The 24,234-nt window shown below is 36.2% G+C and overlaps 1 protein-coding gene across 1 annotated transcript in view; it reads left to right on the top strand.

The window, feature by feature from the left end:
- FGF10 (fibroblast growth factor 10) overlaps positions 1 to 24,006 on the top strand; it is an 83,903-nt gene extending 59,897 nt beyond the window's left edge. The window contains exons 2-3 of the mRNA XM_047731261.1: positions 17,776 to 17,879; positions 21,301 to 24,006. Of these exons, the coding sequence (XP_047587217.1) occupies positions 17,776 to 17,879; positions 21,301 to 21,498 (302 nt within the window). The 3' untranslated portion in view covers positions 21,499 to 24,006. The remainder of the gene's footprint in view (positions 1 to 17,775; positions 17,880 to 21,300) is intronic.
- Positions 24,007 to 24,234: the final 228 nt, after the last annotated feature.

The following is a 24,234-nucleotide window of genomic DNA, read 5'->3' as shown; positions in this document are numbered from 1 at the left end:
GTTGGAGACTGGATGGTGATTTTGCCAGGACTACTTAGAAGGCCTGAGCCATAGATGTCAAAACGAATGTTTCTGATATTGAGTGTATGCTCATTCTGTGATATTTTTCACTTATCATGTGAATATGGCTGCTGGTTGAGGATGGAGATGTTGATGAAGAAGACAGTGATGTCTGGTCAAAAACCCATCATCAAAATACACCAACCAACTAGGAAGAGATCTGCTTCAACAAACATAATAAAAACTAGACTTGGTGAAGTCAAAAGAATTCCGTGAGATATACTTATTTGCTAAAAGTAAGAGCAAAATCTTCATCTGTAACATCAATTCTTCACATATAGCAACAAGTTATTCTGGATAGGAATCTACTTGAAATAATTTTCCTTATATGGGTTTCTTCTCCTTAAAATTCTTTTCTTTTTAAAGATTTTATTTATTTATTTGACAGACAGAGATCACAAGTGGGCAGAGAGGCAGGCAGAGAGAGAGGAGGAAGCAGGCTCCTTGCTGAGCAGAGAGCCCGATGTAGGGCTTGATCCCAGGACCCGGAGATCATGACGTGAGCCAAAGGCAGAGGCTTTAACCCACTGAGCCACCCAGGCACCCTCTCCTTAAACTTCTTAAAAGTATTTATTAACGTAGGTGAGATTATCAGTCTATGGTCAGAATTAGGGGAAAAAGTACAGAATCTGTCTGAGAATGTATCTTCCAAAGAAAGTAACTACATATTTTTTCTGCTTCTAATAAGTTTGTCAAAAAAATTGTCTATTTAAAGACCTAGTGTGTCAATACTTCGCTTCAATTTAAAAGTCAAAAATACCTCTGACCTTCCAAGGTGATTACCCTACAGCATAGCCAGCTAGCAAGGGCAATTGAAGAAAGGAAACTATCAGGTTCCAGTAAGTCGTACACTCCTCACTCTACAAGGATGCCAGTATTTTTGGAAGAGTTGAATGAAGGTGAAAGAAGATAAAACATGAACACAATGGTGAGGCACCGGCATTTACCAGGATCGTGTGCAGAGCCCTTGAAGTCTGGGAGTGGGAAGACAGCTAAGCAAATGTCTCTGAAGCACTCTTTTCGGAAATCAAGTTTGTGTAACTGGACAAGACATGTGGCACAAGTCTGTGCAATTAGATCACAAGAGCCTCGTACCACAAACATAATTATTAGCAGCTGTTTTTGTTGAATGGCAGGTTAGAGAAACAATAAAAAGAGGAGTTGATGATGATGAAAGAGGAAGGGCGTGAAATGATGGGACTCTTCGAGGAGCTTTTAAGTCTCCACATAAAGAAAAGACTCTGTCATCCTCTCTGAACTTAAAGTGTTGACTGAGAAAGCAAAGAGGGATGAGAAGGCTGTTTGTAGGCTAGAGGAATAAAGATAGGATCTCCCACCATGTCAGAAAGCTGTTAAGCACTCAAGGTGAAAACATCCCTCAGGGTTTTAGAGTCAACAAGGACCTGTTTATATTTGGACATTTGCAGCAGGCTTCATTGCCTTAACATCCTTGACCAAGTTTCTGAAGCAAAGGACATCCAGGGTGTGGACTGAGATACTAGGCTTTATGGTTAGGGGACTTTTTTTTAAAGCTTTTCAAACATGTTCTTAGGACTGCACACTTATGTAAGGAGAGAGAATAAAGTGGTCCTTTTGTTGTGGTTGAAGCAAGTGGAATGTAGTAGGAAACGACTGGGCAGAATAATTCTGCACTTAGGGTTGCGACTTCATTTTTTCTTTCTCTTCTGATACCATGCAAGTCACAGGGGTTCTTTTTATGCTTGGTAGGTGGTTTTACACAGTAAACATGAAATTTTTTTAAAATTTTATTTATTTATTTGACAAAGAGAGACACAGAGAGAGAGGGAACACAAGCGGGGGAGTGGGAGAGGGAGAAGCAGGCTTCCTGCTGAGCAGGGAGTCCGATGCAGGGCTCCATCCCAGGACCCTGGGATCATGACTTGAGCCGAAAGAAGATGCTTAATGACTGAGCCACCCGGGCACCCCAACGTGTAATATTTTTAAAATATTTTCATAGGGTAATATTTGGTAATCAGTCTCTTGAGGTAACAACTCATTACTTTTGAGTTGAATATATATATATGCACAAGATGAATGTGAGGGACCAGTCTCTTGGTCCGTTAGAAACCGTGCTGAGAATGGGAAACAAACTGGGGCAGTGAAGGGGGGACACTCTGCATTCCTGTCTGCCCTGGAAGGTGAACATGAACTGGCTTTGGATTTTACCTGAGTACTCAGAGTTGCACTGGCACCCTCAAAATAAGAAGGAATCCCTGCCAATAGCTTTCCCTCTTTTCCTCTTTCCAGAGGAAAATAAGTTTGCCAAAGTTGCAACAGGTACTTTACACATGAATTTATGGAGATAAATTAACTAATTTGTTCCATGATTATCTACTGAGCATCTGTTGGGCAAGGTGCTGATAGTACAGATGTGGCCCACAGGGAGAAACAGAAGAGTCATGCTTTCAATAAATAAACTCAGGGCAAATGGAGACTCTTCCTACCTCTGGCCAACTTCACTCTCCTCATTCTTCACCATAGTTCTCACTCCTGCCAAATGATCCCAGATCAGAGTTTTGAAAGAATCTGAAATCTGCATACTGAATATTTCTCCTTGATAAGAAAATTAGCCCAGTTCTTTTATCAATGCATCAAGAATTAAGTTCAGCTACAGAGTAGCGGTAACCTATCCATAAATAAAAATTGCTTAATAGAGTTCCATTCCTGAGCCCCATTTCCATGCTACCATAGTTTAGTCAAGCTTTGTGAGCTTTTTCAGGGCATGTCTATTTTTATTTATCTGATTAATTTTCTTAGTGTTTACAATTGTATTTTAACTGGTCTATTTGTATAAGACAGATGTGCATATTTCTATTCATCTATCTATTTAATAACACTGACCAAGAAATGTAGACTGTATAATGGGTTCTGAATTTCTGGGTCTGTTTTGGTAAAATGTGGAGATTTTAAATATATCTCCTTCTAAAATTAAATTATGACACTAGATTTGAAATCTCTTTGGACATCATTTGTAAAGCTTCTTATATGAAAATAAACAGGGTTTACTTTGAATCTTATCCAAGAATAATCTACACTGAAATATTTCAGTCTGTAGTAAATTAAATTATATTACAGTCAGAGTTTTCTTTTGGTCATCTAGAATTAGTAGGAGAGGAGGAAACATTCACAATAGGAATTGAATAGTGTGAAACTACTTAATATTACTTGTTCTTCATAGATGTTTCAGTTAATTTACTAACCTCACTTGCTAAAAAGCTAACCACTTTACCTAGAATTGTATTTTGCCATTTTCATGGCAATCTGACAAATTATTTTCAAATTTCTAGCTTCCATTTTTCCCTATGCCATATCTATGCACCAAAATTTTAATCACCATAAATTATTAAAAATTATCTTATTTCAGTTGAATTTAATAATTATTTGACAATACTGTATAAACTAGTCTGAACTGAGCAAGTCAATTCAAATTCTTTCTTAAAATTGATTTTTGAATCGAATAATATTAATTGAGTCTTCTGGGAAAATGTTTTCAGATTTTGACAAATTAACATAAATGGAAACATTTCTTCAAAACATAATATTGTGGCATTTTTTTCTGGCATAACTGAGGTATGCTACAAAGAAGTTTAAGATCACTTTTCTTTGAATACTATTTTCCCCCAAATTTTTAACGGTTTTAACAATTTCTTTACTTGAAAGAGCAAAGTGAAACATTTGCAGTTTGCATGGTTTGGATCAAGTCAGTTCAATCATTTTATTTCTCTCAGTGTTTCTCCTCTGTTAACTTTTAGGTTTTGGTTTTCTGTTTTTTTTTTTTTTTTTTTTCCTATAATCTGGATCCTAGAAATAATATATATTTAAGAACTCAAGTACATAGTAGTTGTAACCTATCTTCTAGTCTTAAATATTAAACTTCCAGCATGTTTGATGAGAAAAGTTTACTAAGACTTACACAAAGAAGAGTATAAAATAACACCTGTCTAAAATATGCATATATATTTCTCTACTTAGTTGCCTCTCAGCATTTTTTTTTAAGTTCTCCAAAGTGCTGCTGTTGATCATCGGGGACCACCACCTACATATAATCTTCCTTTATAAGCCACCAGTTTTTATTTTCAAACTTGGATCACATAGCTCATGTTTTCTCTTAAAAGATATGTGCACTTGCTCAAGAGCATACTATTTTATTTTTCTTAAAAGATTTATTTATTTGAGGGATAGGGAGAGAGAAAGCATGAGTGGGAGGGCAGAGGGAGAGGGAGAGAGAGTTCCAAGCAGACTCTGTGCTGACTGTGGAGCTCGATGTAGGACTCAATCTCCTACCCTGAGATCCCAACCCAGGTGGAAACCAAGAGTTTCTTGCTCAACCCACTGCACCACCCAGATGCCCCAAGAGCATATTATTTTAAACCAAACTAAGCATTGGTTTTTAAATAAGATGTGCTATTGAGATAACTCTTGGTCATCATTCACCATGGGGAAAAAGATATAACGTGCCAAAAACAATTCTTCTTGTCTAATATTTTCTTTGTAGATAGCTATTAACTCAACATATAATGAAAAAAACAAAAATATTCAGTAAAGGTTTAAAAATCATACATAGCATTCCATTTCTCATGTATAATGACAAAGAACAATAAAGGATATGCACTGGGTTCTAATATCAATCCTTAGTTGCATCTCACTAGAGAAGGAATAATATCCCCTATCCTCTGTGATCCCACATGTAGCTAAGGTAACAGTATCTGTTCTTAGGACATCTCCTCTTCTCCCATGTTGCTTTTTTAATGTTGTCTATGCTAGAATGTCAGACTCTTACATGGAGTTTTAATCTTTGTTTTTATGCTTTTTCCAAATACCAATTTCAAGTACCAAGAAAACACTTTACATTAATTTCTATGAAAGCATTTCTTCCAATATGCTCTGCAAAATACTGGTGATGTCCTTTACTTCGTGATCCGAAATGAATGTGTGATGCTGTCTTGTATTTCCAGCCCAAGAGATCTGTATTCTTTGCCAGCTGTGTGTTGTTGCAATGGCAGGGCAGTTCTATGGACTCTGGGGATACAGAATCACTTTAACCTTGGTGTATGGCCAAAAAGGGGAAATCTTCAGTCCAGAAGGCCATAAGCTTCCCATCTTGATTAAGCCCCCTTTTCAGCAGAAGCCAGAATTCCTCATCACCAATATCACAAGTCACAGAAATATATAGTTTCATATATGGTAAATTTTTGGTTTGGCCAGTATATAAAAAACAGGCAAATTGTCTTTCCACACAGTTAGATAACAATATATATACTAATAGTAGTATTTATATTTCTTAGCAATATAATTACCCACTATTTAAGTATCGATGGAAAAAATCTTTGAAAGAGTTACGATGATAATTATAAATTATTTCATACCACATTGAAAGCTTAGAAAATTTACAATATATGTGTTCAAAGTGAGCCTGAGTTTGAATCCTAAAACTTGTTCTACATTAAGTATTTTAAACTACTTAGGGATGTTCATGCTTAGCGAATTTGTGAACTCTTCAATGCATCAAGTAAGACTTTTTCTTGCCAGAAACCCAACACCAAGATGTGTTCTCCTGACCCACTTTATTCTTTTCATTAAATTGAGGAGAAAATATAGTCTATATTATATGTAATTATATTAAGGAAATTCATAAAAACTTTAGTAAATGTGGTAGACATTTTATAGGAATGTCTTTAGGCTAAGTATCTGTACTGATATGGTGCTCATTTAGTGAAATATGCCATGAAGTAATTTCTTCAACCCTTTCTGTTGGCTTTTAAGTTTTTCTACCTTTATAAATAAAACGCAGTGGTCAAGTCCAACTAGAATGAATTATTTCTGGGTAATGAACAAGATAAATTAGTCTATAAAACATTAAGTAGATATAAAATTTTTGCCTGGCTGCCAACAATTTGTAAATGTTTGTAGGAACCTCATGGTGTAGTAAAAAGAACATGGACTATTTCAGTCCTAAGTAATCTTCTAGAGGTAAGCTCCTCAATGTCATCTACTACATCTACTACATCTACTACATCTACTACTAGTGTCATCTACTACAGAAGAGAACCAGAGATGAACCAGACAACTGTTAGATTTTGCCAAGCTCTTCTCAGACTCTACAGTTTACTAAAACCTAAATTTTTCCTTTTCTCTCTCTTCTTTTTTTAAGATTTTGTTTATTTATTTGACAGGCAGAGATCACAAGTAGGCAGAGAAGCAGGCAGAGTGAGGGGGGAAGCAGGCTCCCCGTGGAGCAGAGAGCCCGATGTGGGGCTTGATCCCAGGACCATGGAGTCATGACCTGAGTCGAAGGCAGAGGTTTTAACCCATTGAGCCACCCAGGTGCCCCCAAACCTAAATTTTTCTTAACCCTTATATGATCTAAACTTTTATCATTAAAAAATATGAGACCAGATTTTCTTATTTAGTAATTTTAGTTGATTTTTGAGGCTTTAAAATCTGTGATTTAAATTAGACTGATCAGAAATTTAGATTGAATATAGAACACTTCTCAAAATAATCTATAATATCTTGGGGGATTTTTTTTGGGGGGTGGGGGATGAGGAAGTATTACAACTGACTTTCCTGCCCACACCTCCTTATCATGGTAGATCTAATTTAGAAACTCAGTGGACTTTTACTAGAACTAACACATTTCTAGTCCTATTTTGTATACTCCATAGATTTTTTTTCCAACAGCAAAAACATTGCAGTAACTGTCCCTTACTTTTGCACAGTTAGTATTTAACAGCCTTCCTATATGTAATGCAGACTCTCCTTCTCTCCATGGCTCAAGTGAAGAGACACATGACTCAAGGCCACATGAAGATTCCGTCAGGTTTGTTTCCCCAAATGTGAAACGCAGGAGGCATAATAAGATAGGGCCAAAGTTGGGCGTGACTAGGATGCCCTGGATAAGAAACGAGGATTTCTAATTTTCTAAACTTATTCCTGAAGAACTGATTTCACTTAAAAAGATGGGAGAAGGAGGGAAAGGCAAAACTCTAAATAGCTTTATGACTTTATATAAAATATATTTTCTGGTCCAGAAATAAGTTGAGTTTTTGGGAAGAAGTAGTTTCAGTATCTACTCAGCCTTACCCATGGCCTTCTTACCATTCAAATGAATTGTACTGGGCTTTTCTGACGTTATCTTCAACCTCCTTTTCTAAACTCTTTTGTTTTATGCTTTTTCCTACCATCTGTCCCATTGTAAAATGGGATCCAAAGTCAGTTATCCTGGGTCACAACAAATGACTCAAACATGTAAGCATTTTGTTGTTGTAAGCAGCGTGTTTGTTTTCCAGTTGCTGGTGGTTGAGAATAACGGGTATGATTCCCATTTCTAGGGGCACACAAGCTTTTCTAAGTCTTTACTTCATGCAAAGTTAGCCATACAATCTTTTCTCGCTTTGCAAGTTAGTTAAATTTATATCAACACTTACTGTGGACAATTCTCAAAGATTCCAAATAAATTCTCATCCTTACAAACATTTAAACTATGTCTTGTCTTTGGGAATGCAACCCTGAACACACCCGATCTCATCTAATCTATGTCTCACTGTGAATATCCTAAAAACACAAAAGGTAACGTTTGAAAACATGGCACTATTAAAATGTTGATAACTGGGGCGCCTGGGTGGCTTACTGGGTTAAGCCTCTGCCTTCAGCTCAGGTAGTGATCCCAGGGTCCAGGGATTGAGCCCCCACATCGGGCTCTCTGCTCAGCAGGGAACCTGCTTCCTCCTCTCTCTCTGCCTGCCTTTCTGCCTATTTGTGATCTCTCTCTGTCAAATAAATAAATAAAATATTTTTTTAAAAAGTTGATAACTAATTATTTCTTGAAATAATTCAATGAAATGGACAAAAGACAATCTCTGGAGAGGGAAAAAAATAGAAATTGTCACATTCACGAAATCTATTTAGTAGAGAGACACATTAAATGACCATCTGCAAACATTTGTTGACTACTGATCAACATGGAAGACTCCAGCATCACATCTCATTTGCAATTAAAATGTAGTATGATATTAATCTTTAACACACTTTGACAATTAATTTACAACTGGGAATATTTACAACTGGGACTATCAGAAGTAGCTTCTGATACTTTTCATGGTAGGTCACTGACAATGGTTAAATTACAATACTGGTCAATTAAATATAGCCTTAAATTGAAGAATGTCTTAGAATCTACCACTATTTTCCTCAATAAGACCAAGCTAATGACTGCATTTATCTTTGAAGCACCAGTTGAAAATGTAAAAGGTCACTGATCTTTAGGAAATTGAGAAAAATACCTATCTTCTTATATAGAGATGGTAAGAATTTTCCGCTAACATAGGTCCTGTTTCTGTCTGCAATTCTAAATGAATGTCAAGGGTATCCGAAAGAATTATGGATGATGGAGAAACTAAATGTCTCTGTTGCATTATGCTGAAAGAGCATCTGAAGTCTAAAACAGTTCAAGGTGGGCCAAGATTAATGATTAGCCCACTGCAGTGTCCTTTTTTTTAAAAGTGGTGAGATCATTCTAGAACAAGTATATACATTGAACTCTGGGTGGAAAATATGGGATCAAGTGAATCCCTACTGATTTGTAGCAATTTCATGGCCATCAGTGTAACTTCAAAGGGGCCACATGGTCCCTCAATTTTTTAGAGTGTTGACACCATTAGCCCTCTGAAAACGCATGTAAAATACTTAGGGGAGTAAATGAAGGCACTTAAGTTTCAACCAACATTTGCACACCCTTAGTGAGGGGAAGAAAACAAAGATTATGGTAATCTTATTGCAAATCTTAAAAAAAAAAAAAAGGTCTCTAGACAAAAATGAAGTGCATTTGTACACAAATTCCAAATCCACATAATTCTAGTTAGGCAGATGCTGAGTCCCACACCTATCAAAAATACACAAAAGAAAAACCTAGCACTTCCTTTCCACATTCTTTAAAATTTTTTCATTGATGTTAAGCTGCTGTCATTTTTTGTGTCTATTCCTGTTTGTGGATCTGCTTCTCTGCACATGTTTCTTGCAATGCTTTTTCCTATCAAAGGCTTTCTCTGTCTCTGAATCATAGTGTATAGAACACTGTGTGGTCCTTGGACCAGCAGAATCAGCATTTCCTGGGAAATGGTAGAAATTCAAATTCTTTAGCCCCACCCCAGATCTACTAAATAAAAAATCTCAACAATCTGTATTTAAACAAACTTTCCAGATGATTGTAATGCAGGCTCAAGTTTGAGAACCACTGGTATGAAAAACTGGCTGACACCCCACCATCCTGATTCAGCAGACAGTAAATACCTATTGAATACCCACTGCTCCAGATTCTATGCAATCCTGTGAGCTATAGGCAATTAGCCCCAATTTGCAAATAAGGAAACCAAGATTCAGGAATTATAAATGACCTATTCAAGGTCATACAGTTGGTTAAGTAACAAAGCTGACATGTTAAATTAAGTTCTTTTGCTCTTCTAGAGATATTTCCTTCCTGTTTACACCTAAACCTCTCCATTAATTTTGTCACATAAAATATGACTTTGATGTTCCCTTTAAAAATTGGTGTGTGCATATGTGTCTGTGAAGTTATTAGCTACCCTGTGTGTGTGTGTGTGTATGTGTGTGTGTGTGTGCGCACAGGTGCATGCACAACTATGAGTGAGAGGCAGACAGTGGAGGGCAGTGTGGAGAGAAATAGGAAAATAAGTAGATAATACAAAAAATAAAACTAGTGTAACAAATGTTCCTGTCCAGTCACTCTCAATATAGAGCAATTAGATATATTTTGACATTCTTTCAAGACAGTTAACTTAGAGTCTAGGTGCACTTTTTGAAATTGTTGAAAGTCAAGCAAATACGTAATCCCGAACAGGTATGCTTAAACTAAGAGATACTAATATATTTGTTACCCCTGAGCTATGTGCTCTTCTTTCCCAGTCAATTTTCAAAAATCCATTCTCCTCTTCCTTTTTGCATTCACCACTCATGGACTATTTTGCTGGGCACATGCTAACTATCAATTTGGTGAGAGTCTTCTACTCCATAATCTCTGTGAAATTATTTGAGCTCATGCAACTATCCAGCAGACAAATAGCACCAGATGCTGGTTAAAGGTGATAAGACAAACTACAGTAGGAAGGGAGAGAAACTACAATATTAATTGAAATCAACTCCAACTAAGACAAAGGTGATAGAGGTTTTTAAGGGAGAACAGAGAGGGATTACAGGAAAGTGGAGAAGGTGATTAAAAAAGAGAGAGAGGGAGAGGGAGAGATGAGAGACTGTGGAAGTGAAATTTACAGAAGGGAGTAGGTAGGGAATTACTGAAAATGGTTTGGGAAGGTGAGTTGGGACAATGTATGATTTGTAAATGGACAGCAATGCATTTTCTTAAGACTCAGCATGGGACCTGAGGTCACCTTTAGGGACACAGCCTAGTGCAGGTGGAAGACAAGCTTAAGTTTGGTCAAGACTCTTAGCATAGTATTCAGGAAGATCCTTTGTGATGTGTGAGAGTTCAGCAGTTCACATAATGTGTTGAGGCCTCAATTAATTTAACTCTGTTTCACATTAAAGAAAAATGAAAGCATTATTTTAAATATTCTTAATTATCATGATAAAAATTATTTAGAAAACTGCTATGTTTTTTTTCTGGACATGACCTTATAAACCTAGAATCTATTGGACTTTCTAGATGTAAAGTAGCATTTCACTGTCAAAAACCATGAGTGGAATCAGGTTTTCAACCAATTCAAGGGTTATCAGTGAACTACCAGCTGAAATAATAATTGCTGTGTAGTTTTTTCCACATCAGTATTTATGAAGCAAAAGTATACCCCATTAGATCATTTGCAAATTATCATAATTTTTACAACATAAGAAAATTATTACATGTTTTATCATAGATATAAAAGATAAAACTAATGTAGCTTGTTCTAGACATAAACCTAAATATTTTTGTTTCCCCAGAATTCTGCACCATATTTGTGTAGAATGTCACTCTCTGGAATGTAATGGAGAATCTATCAAAAAGAGATCCTAGGATTTCTACACAAAACCTCATATTCTGTACTCAGAAAAAAAAACGCCAAGTTTTGCCCATAATTTTTTTTTAAAGATTTTATTTATTTGTTTGACAGAGAGATCACAAGCAGGCAGAGAGGCAGACAGAGAGAGAGAGGAGGAAGCAGGCTCCCTGCTGAGCAGAGAGCCCGATGTGGGGCTCGATCCCAGGACTCTGAGATCATGACCTGAGCCGAAGGCAGCGGCTTAACCCACTGAGCCACCCAGGCGCCCCTTTGCCCATAATTTTGACTCAATTCTAACCAGATTTCATATTAAATCATCAGTTTATTTTAATGGAAGTACTCAGAAGCTCTTTAGAGCATTCTCCTTTCATACCAGAGTCATTAGAGATAATGTTGAAGTCCATTAGTCATCAAGAAAAGCATTACATTATCAGTAATCTCCATAAATGGACAAAGAAGTGAATGAACTTGGAGATGAAGGTGTCAAATTATTATTTAAATAAATAATGTCTAAGGAGCTGTAAAATTTTAGCCACCTAAAAATTAATCTATATGGAAATTAATCGCTTTGTGTTAACTAATCAGTATGCTTCTCTAAAATACTTTTGAAATCTACAAATCAAATGTTTGCTAAAATATGGAGAAGTATTCAAAATAGATAAAATGTTCCTTATCATTGCCTTTTTTATTTTGCTATCCTCAGCTTTATTCAACAAAGCCTGATTTAGTGGAAAGAGAATGGGCCTTAGATCCAAATACCAAATCTACCATACCCTAGGTGAATATATGTTCATCAATTTATTCATTTCTCCAAGGCCCAATTTCAACATGTGTAGAACATAAGGCTTACCGGATATATTTTGTGAGACTCAGGTATGAATATTAAAGTATATGACATATGATAGTCACTCTGTATCATCCTTGATTTTTGTGCTATTACTGTCTTTAAATTCAACTTACCCAAATAGTGCTTTCCTTAACCAAGAATGTTGTCTTAAGACCTCACACTCTAGATAGCCTTTCTGAACCATGTTTTAAAACTCTTTCTCACAATTTTAATAATAGTTGAAGAGACATACATATATTATTTAGAAAATTTAAAGTAGTTTCAAATTTGTAATAACTGCTTATAAACAACAAATATTTATTTTTTGTAATGCAATGAATTTTCCTTTAAAGTATGCTCATTTGGGCATTTCCTTTTACTTTCATTTTCATTTTATTTGGATGTAGACTTATCATCTCAAAGTTTTACAAATTTGACAACACTATCAAAAGAAAAAAATTCTGGAGGTGCTTGGTTGGCTCAGTTGGTTAAGCTTCTCCCTTCAGCTCAAGTTGTGATCCTGGTGTCCTAGCATCGAGCCCCACATCAGGCTCCCTGCTCAGCTGGGAGTCTGCTTCTCCCTGTCCCTCTGCCCCTCTGCCTGATTGTGTTGTCTCTTTCTCTCTCTCTCAAATAAATAAAATAAAAATCTTTAAAAAAAAATTTTTTTTAAAGAAGAAAAATTCTGTATTTAATGAATACTGAATGTTCTTTTACTCAGCCAGTTGCTGGAATAATCACTCATTGATTCATTCAATAAAATAATTCATTCAACAAAAATATATTGAGCACATATTATGAACTATGTATATATACCCTGCTCTAATAAACAGAAGAAGATGACCACTGCAATTGCTATGGATCTTTGAGATAGATACACACTTACAAAGGTATGATCTATGATGATTCTCAAGACCACATTTGAAGCCATTAAGCCCCACACTCCAGAGTATGGCTACAAAATCTCTGAGGTGTAGAGCGTAAATGTGATAACTCTGGGGAGTTCCATAGGCTTTTTTATATCAGGATATAATATAGTCTATGTGGGACACTTGACAACAATTCATGAGAAAGAGATTTAGTTCAGAGAAGTTAGGATTTGTGTATTACATTATACTAATTATATTTCATCACATTAACTAAAACTATCAAACTACATAGCATGATAATTCTGAGTAAAATATTTAGAACAAAATAATAGGACTGATTCTGAATTCATGAGGCTCTGACATTTCTTGAGCTGCTTCCAAGTTTCACAACAGGTTCTGAAAAATACATTCCTCACCCAGGACAGCACTACCACTACTCAATGAAGTATAATCTACACTTTTACTAAGTGGTCCCCATGAAGAACGATTGGTATGGAGAGCCAACCATAGCTCAAATAAACACTGAATTCTTTTCCTTCCCCCATACCTATCTTTCTTTACTCCTTCATTTTTCTCTGTATAGACTATTCCTCCCAACTTTTCAAATTCTCACCTACTAAAATCCTACCCCTGAAAGGTTCGCCTAAAACATCAACCATCTTCTTCAGGACAACAACTTTACTATTTAAAACCAAGACAATGTATTTTCTCTCTCACGTACCTCTCAGAATATTTTCTTTGTATTGTAATTACTTTAATTATACATGTCCTTATTCTACCCAGTTTTAAAACTTCTTGAATGTAAGGACTGCGTCTTGTTTGTCTGTATCCTCCACAGTAAGAGTTAACAAAAATCCTACATGTTGGTGCTTAATACATTATTTAATTTACTCAAAGAATCTCTAGGATTTCTTTAAATATTCATATTTTATTCATTTAGGAGAGGATGATGGGATTTTGCATTTGTTTTTTACATCTAGCTTTCTCCTGTCTATAACCATTTTATTAAAGTTTTTCTTGCCTTTTACTTTCTCCATGAAAAAAATGTTTCAGGAGAAAGTTAATCACATTGGCCAATAATCTGTTTATTCTAATAGCCCAAAGAGAGAAGTCGTCTTGGATTGCCAGGGAGAAAATGGGTCAGATACTTCTCTTCTGGAGAATGATGAGAAGCATAAACTGGGAAAGAAACTTGTGAATGGCCCTCCTCAGATTAACTACTCAATGATTCATCAAAACAGAACTCATGCCTTGGCAAGCTAAAAGAAAAAATGATTTATGTGAAAATTGTGACTTCTAGGTTATTTCCATTTGCATTTCATCAGTTTGCAAAATCCTCCCCATTACTATGGTGATGATGCATTCTTAACGTAGAATGTGCCATTAACAGGAGCTGATTTATGCCACATCACTTGTAATGTTGATAATCAAACTTTATTATTTAGGATTTCAAATATAATTGAAAATAAACTTTATAGTTTGCTATTATTTACTTAAATAAATTTGCCAAATATTGGATCTTTCTAGTATGTTTTTTAAAGTTATATATTTTCAGATAAAATACTTGCTATATGCCAAAATTCTTAGCATCTGTACAAGATGGTTGCTACCGTGAGTCTTACGTAACTCCCTAACCTCACTTCTTGTGACTTCCTGCCTTTTTCCCTGTTCTCTAGTTGGTAAGTCAAAGGTGGTTTTTCTGAAAATACCGCACTGTTGCACCTTATTGTCCTCCCACCTTAATGTCTTCCCACCTTTCTCACCTGGATGCTTCTTATTCAACCTTCAAAACCCAATTCAAGTCTCATCTCCAAATAGTAAGTCTGCCTTGGAGCCCCAGCCAATATGATGAACTACATTTATTTTTGCCCCTTATGTCTTCTATCTTAGCTCTTACTATCACTTAATATGTTCTATCATAATTCTCTGCATATTTGTCTTTTACTCCCAATACGGCATAGATTTTGCTCAAGGAAAGCCATAACTTCTTGGCTTTATTTCCCATTTCCTAAAAGAGTGCCGTTCTCCACATAGGTCTTCCTATGTTTTTTAACTGTCCAAAAGCTCTCAAACAGATTTAGATTACCACCTGGTATATTCATCTTTCAAGAGACATCAAAACTGATGTGGTTAAAACTTTATGTAAGTAATAGAATTTCACTACAAGAATATGTCTTCAAATTTAGAAAATATCTGACTTATATGAATGAGAAATACAATTTTATTCCCTTCTATTAATAATATAATTTTCAGGTGTAAGTTTCTTCAAGTAATAAAACAATAATTTATAACTTTTTAGATAATTATAGATTCACAAAAATGGTAAGAAATATAGAGAAATCTGTATATCTTTCACTTATTTTCCCCTAGGAGGTCTTCCTTCAATTGGCATTTAATTTTGCATCAAAATATACAAATATAGAATGCTAAGTCATTAGCCCAACAACCATCAAGTAAAATTCTGGTTCTCTTTTTCAAAAATACTTTCATAAGCAAACTTGATCATCCTTACCAAAGAACAGAGAACACTGGAGAGATTCTTTATTAAAAAAAATTGACAAGTCCTCTACACTTGAGCCCCTCAGAAAGTTACTTTCACATTAACAGATGTTTATCATAGAGACAGTCCTTGTTCATTACCACAAAATTATCAGATTATACTTTACTGACATACCCAAAAAATTCTTTTCAGAATTTGAAAAAACCTTAAATCATCTAGGTCTTCCCACTTTCTATTTTGAAGCATAGTGAACTTTTTCACACTAGTATTAACTGGTTGCAGAGTTGGTTAATTGATGGATGAATTCTTTGAATACTGAGTTCCCAATCTGGGCAAAGCAGAAAAACCCAGGGGTTTCCAAACTAAATATGATAAATCATGTGCGGTGCACTCTCAAAAATGATTGGTCAAGGACTGAGGAACATTTGTAACACGTTCTTCCTTTTGTCACCTTCAAAAATCCTGCTTTAATCTTTGCTAAAACCATCCTTCAAACTTTTCATCCTAACAATTTTTGGTCACAAAAGCATACATAGGGAACAGCTAGCAATTTCCTGACAATGCTTTTTTCTTAGGCAAAATAAATACCGGCCTAAATATTTTGCCCAAGATTTCAACCTCTTGCCTTGCTCTGTGTCTTCTCTCTGTGACATAAAGTACGTTAGATTCCCTTCCCTGATACTTAGACATTTTCCTCTGTGACATGCCTATTAAAGACTGTTATCTCGATGCATCATTTTGTCAGATGGTTTTCCAACAGGATTCCCTTGGGAGAGTGGGAAGGAGTGGGGAGATGTGATAGAGAGGCAAACAGACATGGAGGGCAAAACAGTCTGAAAGCCAAAAGCTCAGGTGTTGGATCCATCATTATTGGCCTGTCACTTTATTTTTTATTTTTTTTTTAAATTTTATTTATTTATTTGACAGACAAAGATCACAAGTAGGCAGAGAGGCAGGCAGAGAGAGTGTATGGGGGGAGCAGGCTCATTGCTGAGCAGAGAGCCCAATATGGGGATCAATCACATGACCCTGGGATCATGACCTGAGCCAAAGGCAGATGCTTTAACCCACTGAGCCACCCAGGCACCCCTGGTCTCTGTCACTTTAACATCTTATGTGTGAATTAGACAATCTCATGTCCTGTTTTTCATCTGTAATTAAGAAGAGCAACGCCTTCTTAGAGGACTGTTGTGAAAATTAAACTATAAGAAAGCTTTTTTTAAAAAATATTTTATTTATTTATTTGACAGGCAGAGATCACAAGTAGGGAGAGAGGCAGGCAGAGAGAGAGAGGGGGAAGCAGGCTCCCTGCTGAGCAGAGAGCCTGATGCGGGGCTTGATCCCAGGACCCTGGAACCATGACTCGAGCTGAATGAAGGCAGAGGCTTTAACCCACTGAGCCACCCAGGCGGCCCCAAGAAAGTATTTTTAAAAATGCAAATAAACAGATGTATTTGTTTGTACCTTAAACGTAAAATATCGAATCCTTTCCCTATAGTTACCTATAGACCTTTCAGAGAAACTTGCTTTTAGACGCACCAACCGAAACATGTGTATTAGGGAAAAAGGTTCTCTTATCTATCAGTTACAAATTCCCTCAGTTTTCAATTCTTTCTAGGGGAAAAAAAAAAAAGCCTTTGTAAATGCTGATGGATACTGGATATTCTCCCAACCCAAAGTAGTGATTTTGTTAATTTTAAGACAATGTGGATGTTGGGATTAGTCTTTCTGTATCACAGAATGTCAACACATTTTCCAAAACTGAATTTATCAGATAAATGTAGCCAAGAGATTTAGTTTATCTAAGTGTCCTACAAAGCAGAAATAGTTTACCACTGTTTTTACAGATTGAGGCAAATCTGACATATTATTGACATATGCTATGGATTTAATTTAATACCATAGTACGGATGTGTGCTCTGATAAGTTTTTGTGAAATCTAGGCTAAGATAGAGTTGTTTCAATATTTATGGGGTTGAAAATGCAGAGTTAGCAAAGGAAGCATTTTAATTAAAACAATATTTTTCCTTATATGTTCAGAGTAAAATATAAGAGAATTCTTTTAAAGACTTATTACCTGTTTCAATATAGTTGTTGGGTTTTTAGGCACACCAAAAGAGATTTGGGTTTTTTTCCAATTTTTAATTAAAAAAAATTTTTTTTTAAGATTTATTTATTTGAGAGAGAGAAAAAAACGCATGGGGGGAGGAAAGGGGCAGAGGGAGAAGAGAAAGAGAATCTCAAGCAGACTCCCTACTGAGTACAGAGCCTGAAACAGGGCTTGATCTCACCACCCTGAGATCATGACCTGAGTGGAAATCAAGAGTCGTTTGCTTAACTGACTGAGCCATCCAGGTGCCCCCAGTTTTTTAAATCTACTAATTTTAGAACTATCATAAATTAAAACTCAATAGTTCTGATTTTTTCTTTCACCTAAATGTATGTGACCCCTTAAGTTTATCTTTTTTTTTTAATTGTATGTTTTAGGTATCCTAGAGATAACTTCAGTGGAAATCGGAGTCGTTGCCGTCAAAGCCATTAACAGCAACTATTATTTAGCCATGAACAAGAAGGGGAAACTCTATGGCTCAGTAAGTATTCTGCCTTAGTTTTCCAAGTCCACTGCAGTAAATCATTACCACAGTTTTGGAATGTTTCCCTCAGACATTGAAGAGCTTTGTTATCATTCTATTGCTAGTGAATAGAGCCACGGCAGGCTGGTCACCAGAGTTTCGAGGGCTGGCAAAGCAGCTCTTGCAATTCTGTAATTTCCTCTGTTGTTCAAACATCAGTCTACCACACAGGCTGTTGCTGGCATTCGTCAGTCAATACTCTGAACTGTTAATGGGTCAGACTCTCACGGAAGCATCTGGTCAGATTGGCACGGGTGCTACAGACAAGTTGGAGAAGAATCTTTGAAAACAAAGATCTTAAGTTAAGTAGGAAACCATACACTGTGTGTGTTTTAAAGCTGAAGATAAAACAGGGGCTTGGTATTTTGTATTCTGCTAAAAGATGAGATGGGGAGACAGATTAAGAAATTCACTACTTGCATGCCTTCAATCAACTCCATAATTTTATTTACCTAGACAGTAGTCATTAATTCCCTGATGTAGCTGGTATCCAGCCCATGATTAGGGTACATACACCTCTGTGTTTCATAGCAAGTATTAAGGAATATCACTTCAAAATGTGTAAGTAACCTTATTTTGTTGATTAGCATAAAAACAATTGCACTGCCTACCCAGAGCCAGTGGCTCCCAAACTCAATCACAATCATTGGGAAGATTAAAACACACTTCTAGATTTTTTGATATATTAAAGCTGTCCCAAGATCTAAGAATTTGCATTTCTAACAAGGTTCCAGGTGTTCCTGATGCAACAATTTGATAACCCAACTTAAGGACCACTGGTCTGATTATAGAATAGTCTTGTATTTCATTTGGTCCACTCATAACTAGGGAGTTAGGCACACACACTGTGGGCCAGTCCCTTTCTCTAGGTTAACTGCCTTTTGCATGGCAGGGCGAGGGAGGTGGTTAAAGGAATTTAAGATTTTTCCATTATGTGCAGTTCTGCTCCTAAGTTTAGAAGAGTAATGGGCCATTTTAAAAAGTGGTACCATTTAAGGGTTCATAGCATAATCACTTTTGAGGCATTTATTATTTATTTTCTTGAATGAACATGACTGAGTCCCTCCTTAATCTATTATAAGAATCACTGGGGAAGGACCAGGTTTATGCTCTTTGCAGAGATACTAAAACACTAAGTCAAAACTTAAGCTTTACAGTAAAGCCAGATACATGAATTTAGATTGAGAGAAAAAAAAGGTAAACAATTTTAATTGCAATAAAAGATTGAAATGACTTTCAGGTGATGAAGTATACCTCTTTAAAAGGGTAACATCAGAGAGAAATGGAGCATTCTTAAATGAACAGTGTCATAAAAATACTTAATAACCTTTTTCTTCTATCCCAATACACTTCACATACTGTGCCTACGCTTCCTACTGAACTCTAAGACGTATGAGTTGTTTCATCCCATTTCTGTATCTAAAGTAGATACCCATTGCTTTCTATCATAGCACCCCCATGCAGTTATCTGCAATGAGATTTATCAGAAATTCTCTCATGAATGTGCTTATTGTTGACAGTCTTCCCCAATATATTGTGAACTTAAGTTGGACAGGGGCTGCCTTGTCCCACACTATACCCTCAGCACTCAGATCCATCCAGAGCAGACCCCCAAGACCTTTTCTTTTGACTTTCATGGTGATGATTTGCCTAAATGCTATAAACACATAGATCCCTAGGTCCCTCCTCCAGAGATTCTGATAAATTTGAGCTAAGGTGTAAATATTTAAAAAACAGCTGAGATTAGGAGTCTGCTAGAGGTGTACCTCACTTTGAGACATTATTCTAGGGGCACCTGGGTGGTTCAGTCAACTGAACAAATGACTCCTGGCTTCAAGTCAGGTCACAGTCTCAGGGTACTGAGTTTGAGCCTGGCATCAGGCTCTACACTCAGTGGGAATCTTTTTGAGTCTCCCGCACACACGCTCTTGTTTTCTCTTTCACATAAACAAATCTTAATTGCTTATAAATTTATTTTGGGGAGAGAAAAATAAGTATCTACTTCTGCTTTTCTGTACACAGCTCTGCTACAAATATAAAATCATTTCAAATAACCCCAATTCTCCCAGTCTCTAAACTGCATCCCTTTTATTAGAATGAATATAATTATTCACATAAAAAATCATCTCTGTTTCGAAGTCATATAGGTTTAGACAAACTATGTTTGTGATGGTTCTGATAATGTTCAAAATGATGATCTAGTTCATAGAAATCCAGACACTTAAAAATACAGATATTTAGGAATTGAGAATTTAGTTAAAAAAAAAAAATTAAATCCCAAGGTGAGAAAAACTATTTGAACTGCCCAGGAGAGGCCAACTTAAAGATCCCTACAATACCTTTGGTTTGGATCAGGAAACGTAGAACCAGAAGAGCAAAAGCCCCTATTCCTTAGCTTCTTATCTGCTTTAGTGTGGATCTAAGAGAAGAAGGACATTTCTAAAGGCAGAGTTTTGAGATTGGTGGTTACTCCTCATCAGTAATTCAGAGTGAGATACTGGATTTATGGAATGAAGGGAACATGAATTCTTGTCCCAAAGATCCTCTTAAAAACACATGGCCACTTGAAACAAAGCCAAAGGACTATGGCTATCGAGTGGAATTTCCCAGGATCAAAGTCTTAGGTTTATACAATGAAGGTAGTGATAGTCACCGTGTTTGTAATTTCTTTGATATGGTAATTCACAAAGTGAGGAATTCCATGTCCTAGTTTTCAATTACTTCTAGACCTAAGAGTAAATCTATTAAAATTCTAAGTTATGGAAAATTATATATTATCTACAAAATAGAGAAATCTAGTATTTGTAAAATAGGAAGACATACCCCCACCCCTCCCTGGCCTCTTGGTTATCTCGAATGATTATGATTTTGCTGTAAGGTCTGTTTTCTTGTCTATATGGGTGTATTTATTATGGATTTATAGGTAAAGTTTGCAAACCTGATAAGCCCAAGTTTTTTCTGTAATTCTGTTTTTCCCATGAGAACCCTAGTCATTACTCGGGGAAAAAACAAAAGGGATTATAAGACTATTCTTTGTCATTGACTCATCACAAATACTGTTAGAGAAACGTTTGCTTCTTAATAATCATTCTAGGCACTTAAGGCATGTCATAGTCAAAACACAACAGCTTCTTAAAAGGGCCCTAACATGTGGTTATGATGATCAATTAAAATGAATCATTAGCCTTCAAACACAGATTCTGTTCTGTGGTTGTGAGTTTTACTCTTCTATTGTTGACATGGTGCATTAAATACATAACCAATGTACAAATGGCAACAGCAAACAAAACTCTTGAATTGGAGTTCTCTGGACGGTGTGTGTCAAATGGAAGTAAGTATCGTCATCACAGAAATAAAAGATTTTATTTTTCTCTTGCAGAAAGAATTTAACAATGACTGTAAGCTGAAGGAGAGGATAGAGGAAAATGGATACAATACATATGCATCCTTTAACTGGCAGCACAATGGGAGGCAAATGTACGTGGCATTGAATGGAAAAGGAGCTCCTAGGAGAGGACAGAAAACACGAAGGAAAAACACCTCAGCTCATTTTCTTCCAATGGTGGTACATTCATAGAGGAAGGCAATGTTTGTGGATGCGGCAGAACCAAAGGTTCTTTTGCCAGGACTTGTTGGTATTCTTCATGAAGACAGTAGCTCAAAAGGCAGAGACACATTGCAGAAAGAGAGGAAGTCTTTGAAGCTTTTGTACTCACTGCTGACATAGGATGTTCTTTTAATTCGTTCTGTGTCATGCCTTATAACCGAGATAATAGGCAGATTAAATGGGATGGAAGTTACTCCTAAGCGAACAACATTGTATGTTGGCTGGGTTTTTGGTGAAGTTTTTGTTTCTGTTGTTGTTTTTTAACCTCTGAGATAGAACAGAAAGGACATGGAACAATCTGTTGAATGATCTTCGGGAAAGTTATTTATGGAATACGAACTCATATCAAAGACTTTCATTGCTCATGCAAGCCTAACGATTCAATGAGCAGTCAGACACGCAAGCATTTACTGGAAAGCACTTGGGTCACGTCATATGCACAACCAAGGGCGCTTTGGGCATGGCATCATGGAAGAGTTGGATAAGATTTTAAAAATGTAAACATGTTAGTGTAAAACTGTTCTAACAAAACAAATAGTATGGTATGCTTGTGCATTCTGCCTTCATCCCTTTCTATTTCATTCTAAGTTATTTATTTAATAGGATGTTAAATATCTTTGGGGTTTTAAAGAGTATCCTCAGCAGTTGCCCTCTGATTTACCTTTTCTTTTTCTTCAGCACACCACATGCATGTTCATGACAAAGTGTTTTTAAAACTTGGCAAACACTTCAAGAATAGGAGAGGAGATAGGGAAGCAGGGTGAGAGCCCCATGTGCTATGAGTTAACTTAATATCACTTCTGCAATAAGAACCATCAACAATAAATATGACAGTGTCGTGGCACGGCTTGATGAGAGATATCTGCCATCGTTTAAAAACATCTATCACTCCTAAGGCTTCCTTTCATAAGAAATAGACCAGAAGGCCAAAGTCTTCTCTTTCAATACACCAATGGGGCTCCAAGAATATACTAAAAGAAGGAAAATTGTTATAAATAAATTTTAGTAGCCCAGCCTCATTATTTACCAACGATTTTTTGCCATGTGTCATGGTGGTTAGTGATGAAGAGGCTGTCTGCATATATAAGATCCCTTTATAAGTCCCACATAGTGCATCTCCCCCAAAGGAATTATCACGGAAGTTGAAGTGTAACTCTCCCAGGGGCTTAAACTGAGCAACTATATCCTGGTATATGTGTAACCATATACTGAAACCTGTTCGAGCTGTATGATCTAGTCTTTACAAAACCAAATAAAACTTATTTCTTGTCAATTTAAAGAGCTTTGGAAGACTCCATCATGTAATCATATCAAAATTCATTTTGTTAGAGCAGGTATAGAAAACAATACATAGGAGTATACCAGTCATCATCACATTGTATTCCAGTAAATAAATACATAAGCCTTATTTGCAGTGTCTGTAGTGATTTTTTTAAAAAAGTGTAGAAAAATACTATTTGTTTTAAATACTTTAAGTGGTAACTATAAGATTATATTGATGCTGCAGTTTTATCTTCATATTTCTTGTTTTGAAAAGGTCTGTTTATTTTTATTGTTTGGACACAGTATTTTGGTACAAGGGAAACACGCAGTACATGTGTCTTTTTACTAAAGTTTAACTCTAGAAAGGCTGGTGTTTTGTGATCCTCTCTTATAACTTAATTGTGTCAATGCTTAACCAGCACTTCCAGTTAATCTGTTATTTAAGAATTAGTTTTATTAAGAAACTTACCATAAAGTCATCCCATAAAAGGTCTTATTTTTTTCATTCCTTAAAAAAGTCGGGATTTCAAAAGGTATGCATTTGAGGCAGAGAGTTTTGGGCATATGGCTAAAGTTGCATTTCATAGCACTTGGCTTCCAACTTGCTTCTTAACAAATCAGATTCTAAAAATGTTTAATTTTTGTGGTTGGAATCTGTATGTGAAAACATAATTGGTAACTGAGTCTGAGACCTATAATGTAATGTATTGCTATCAGAATTAGATTATCTTTGCTCTTTTATTCTAAAATAATAATTGCACCTGACACATGAACACAGACCACCCAAAACCAAAATTAAACGTTTGGTGAGACAAATACAGGATTAGATGACTGCACGAACAGCAAACAGGACACAAACTGGATTCATATTTCACACAGCCACTTAGATTACCAAGGAGACTATGTGTAAACAGACATCATTATCGGACTCCAAACACTAAAACAGCTTCTAGCAAAATATATCAAAGCTTACAGAAGCCAAAAATAGAAAACATCTCCCTCATCTCCCTTACCCCAACACCACACACACACACACACACACACACACACACACACACGCACACAGAAGGACAAACAGTTTGGTAAGAAGAAAGGAGATTCTCCTGCATTTAAAAATGGCATCTTTGCTTGATATTGAGGTAGAATTCTGGTCCCCTTTGCAGCTGGTTTGTGCTAATGAAGAAAAAGCACTTCCAGCCCTGAATATTGTATGTTTAAAAAAAAAAAAAATCATCATGATTTTGGGAGCTCAACCTCTGTGGGAAGTGTGGTCCCTGGCCACGATGTCAAGGTGTGTCAGCCACAAATGTGTGCCCATCTGAGTGTTGGTTCTGAGGAGACGCCTCATAAAGATATAGAACCCCTCCCTCCTCCTACCTCCCAAAAGGCTGAACAGTGTATAGTATGTTACATTTAAATAAATCAATAAAAATGCTGGGAAAA

Source organism: Lutra lutra, chromosome 5 (genome assembly GCF_902655055.1).
Source record: "Lutra lutra chromosome 5, mLutLut1.2, whole genome shotgun sequence".
Classification (NCBI taxonomy): domain Eukaryota; kingdom Metazoa; phylum Chordata; class Mammalia; order Carnivora; family Mustelidae; genus Lutra; species Lutra lutra.
Note: the sequence above shows the minus strand (reverse complement) of the source record. Positions and strands in the feature narration are given on the sequence as shown.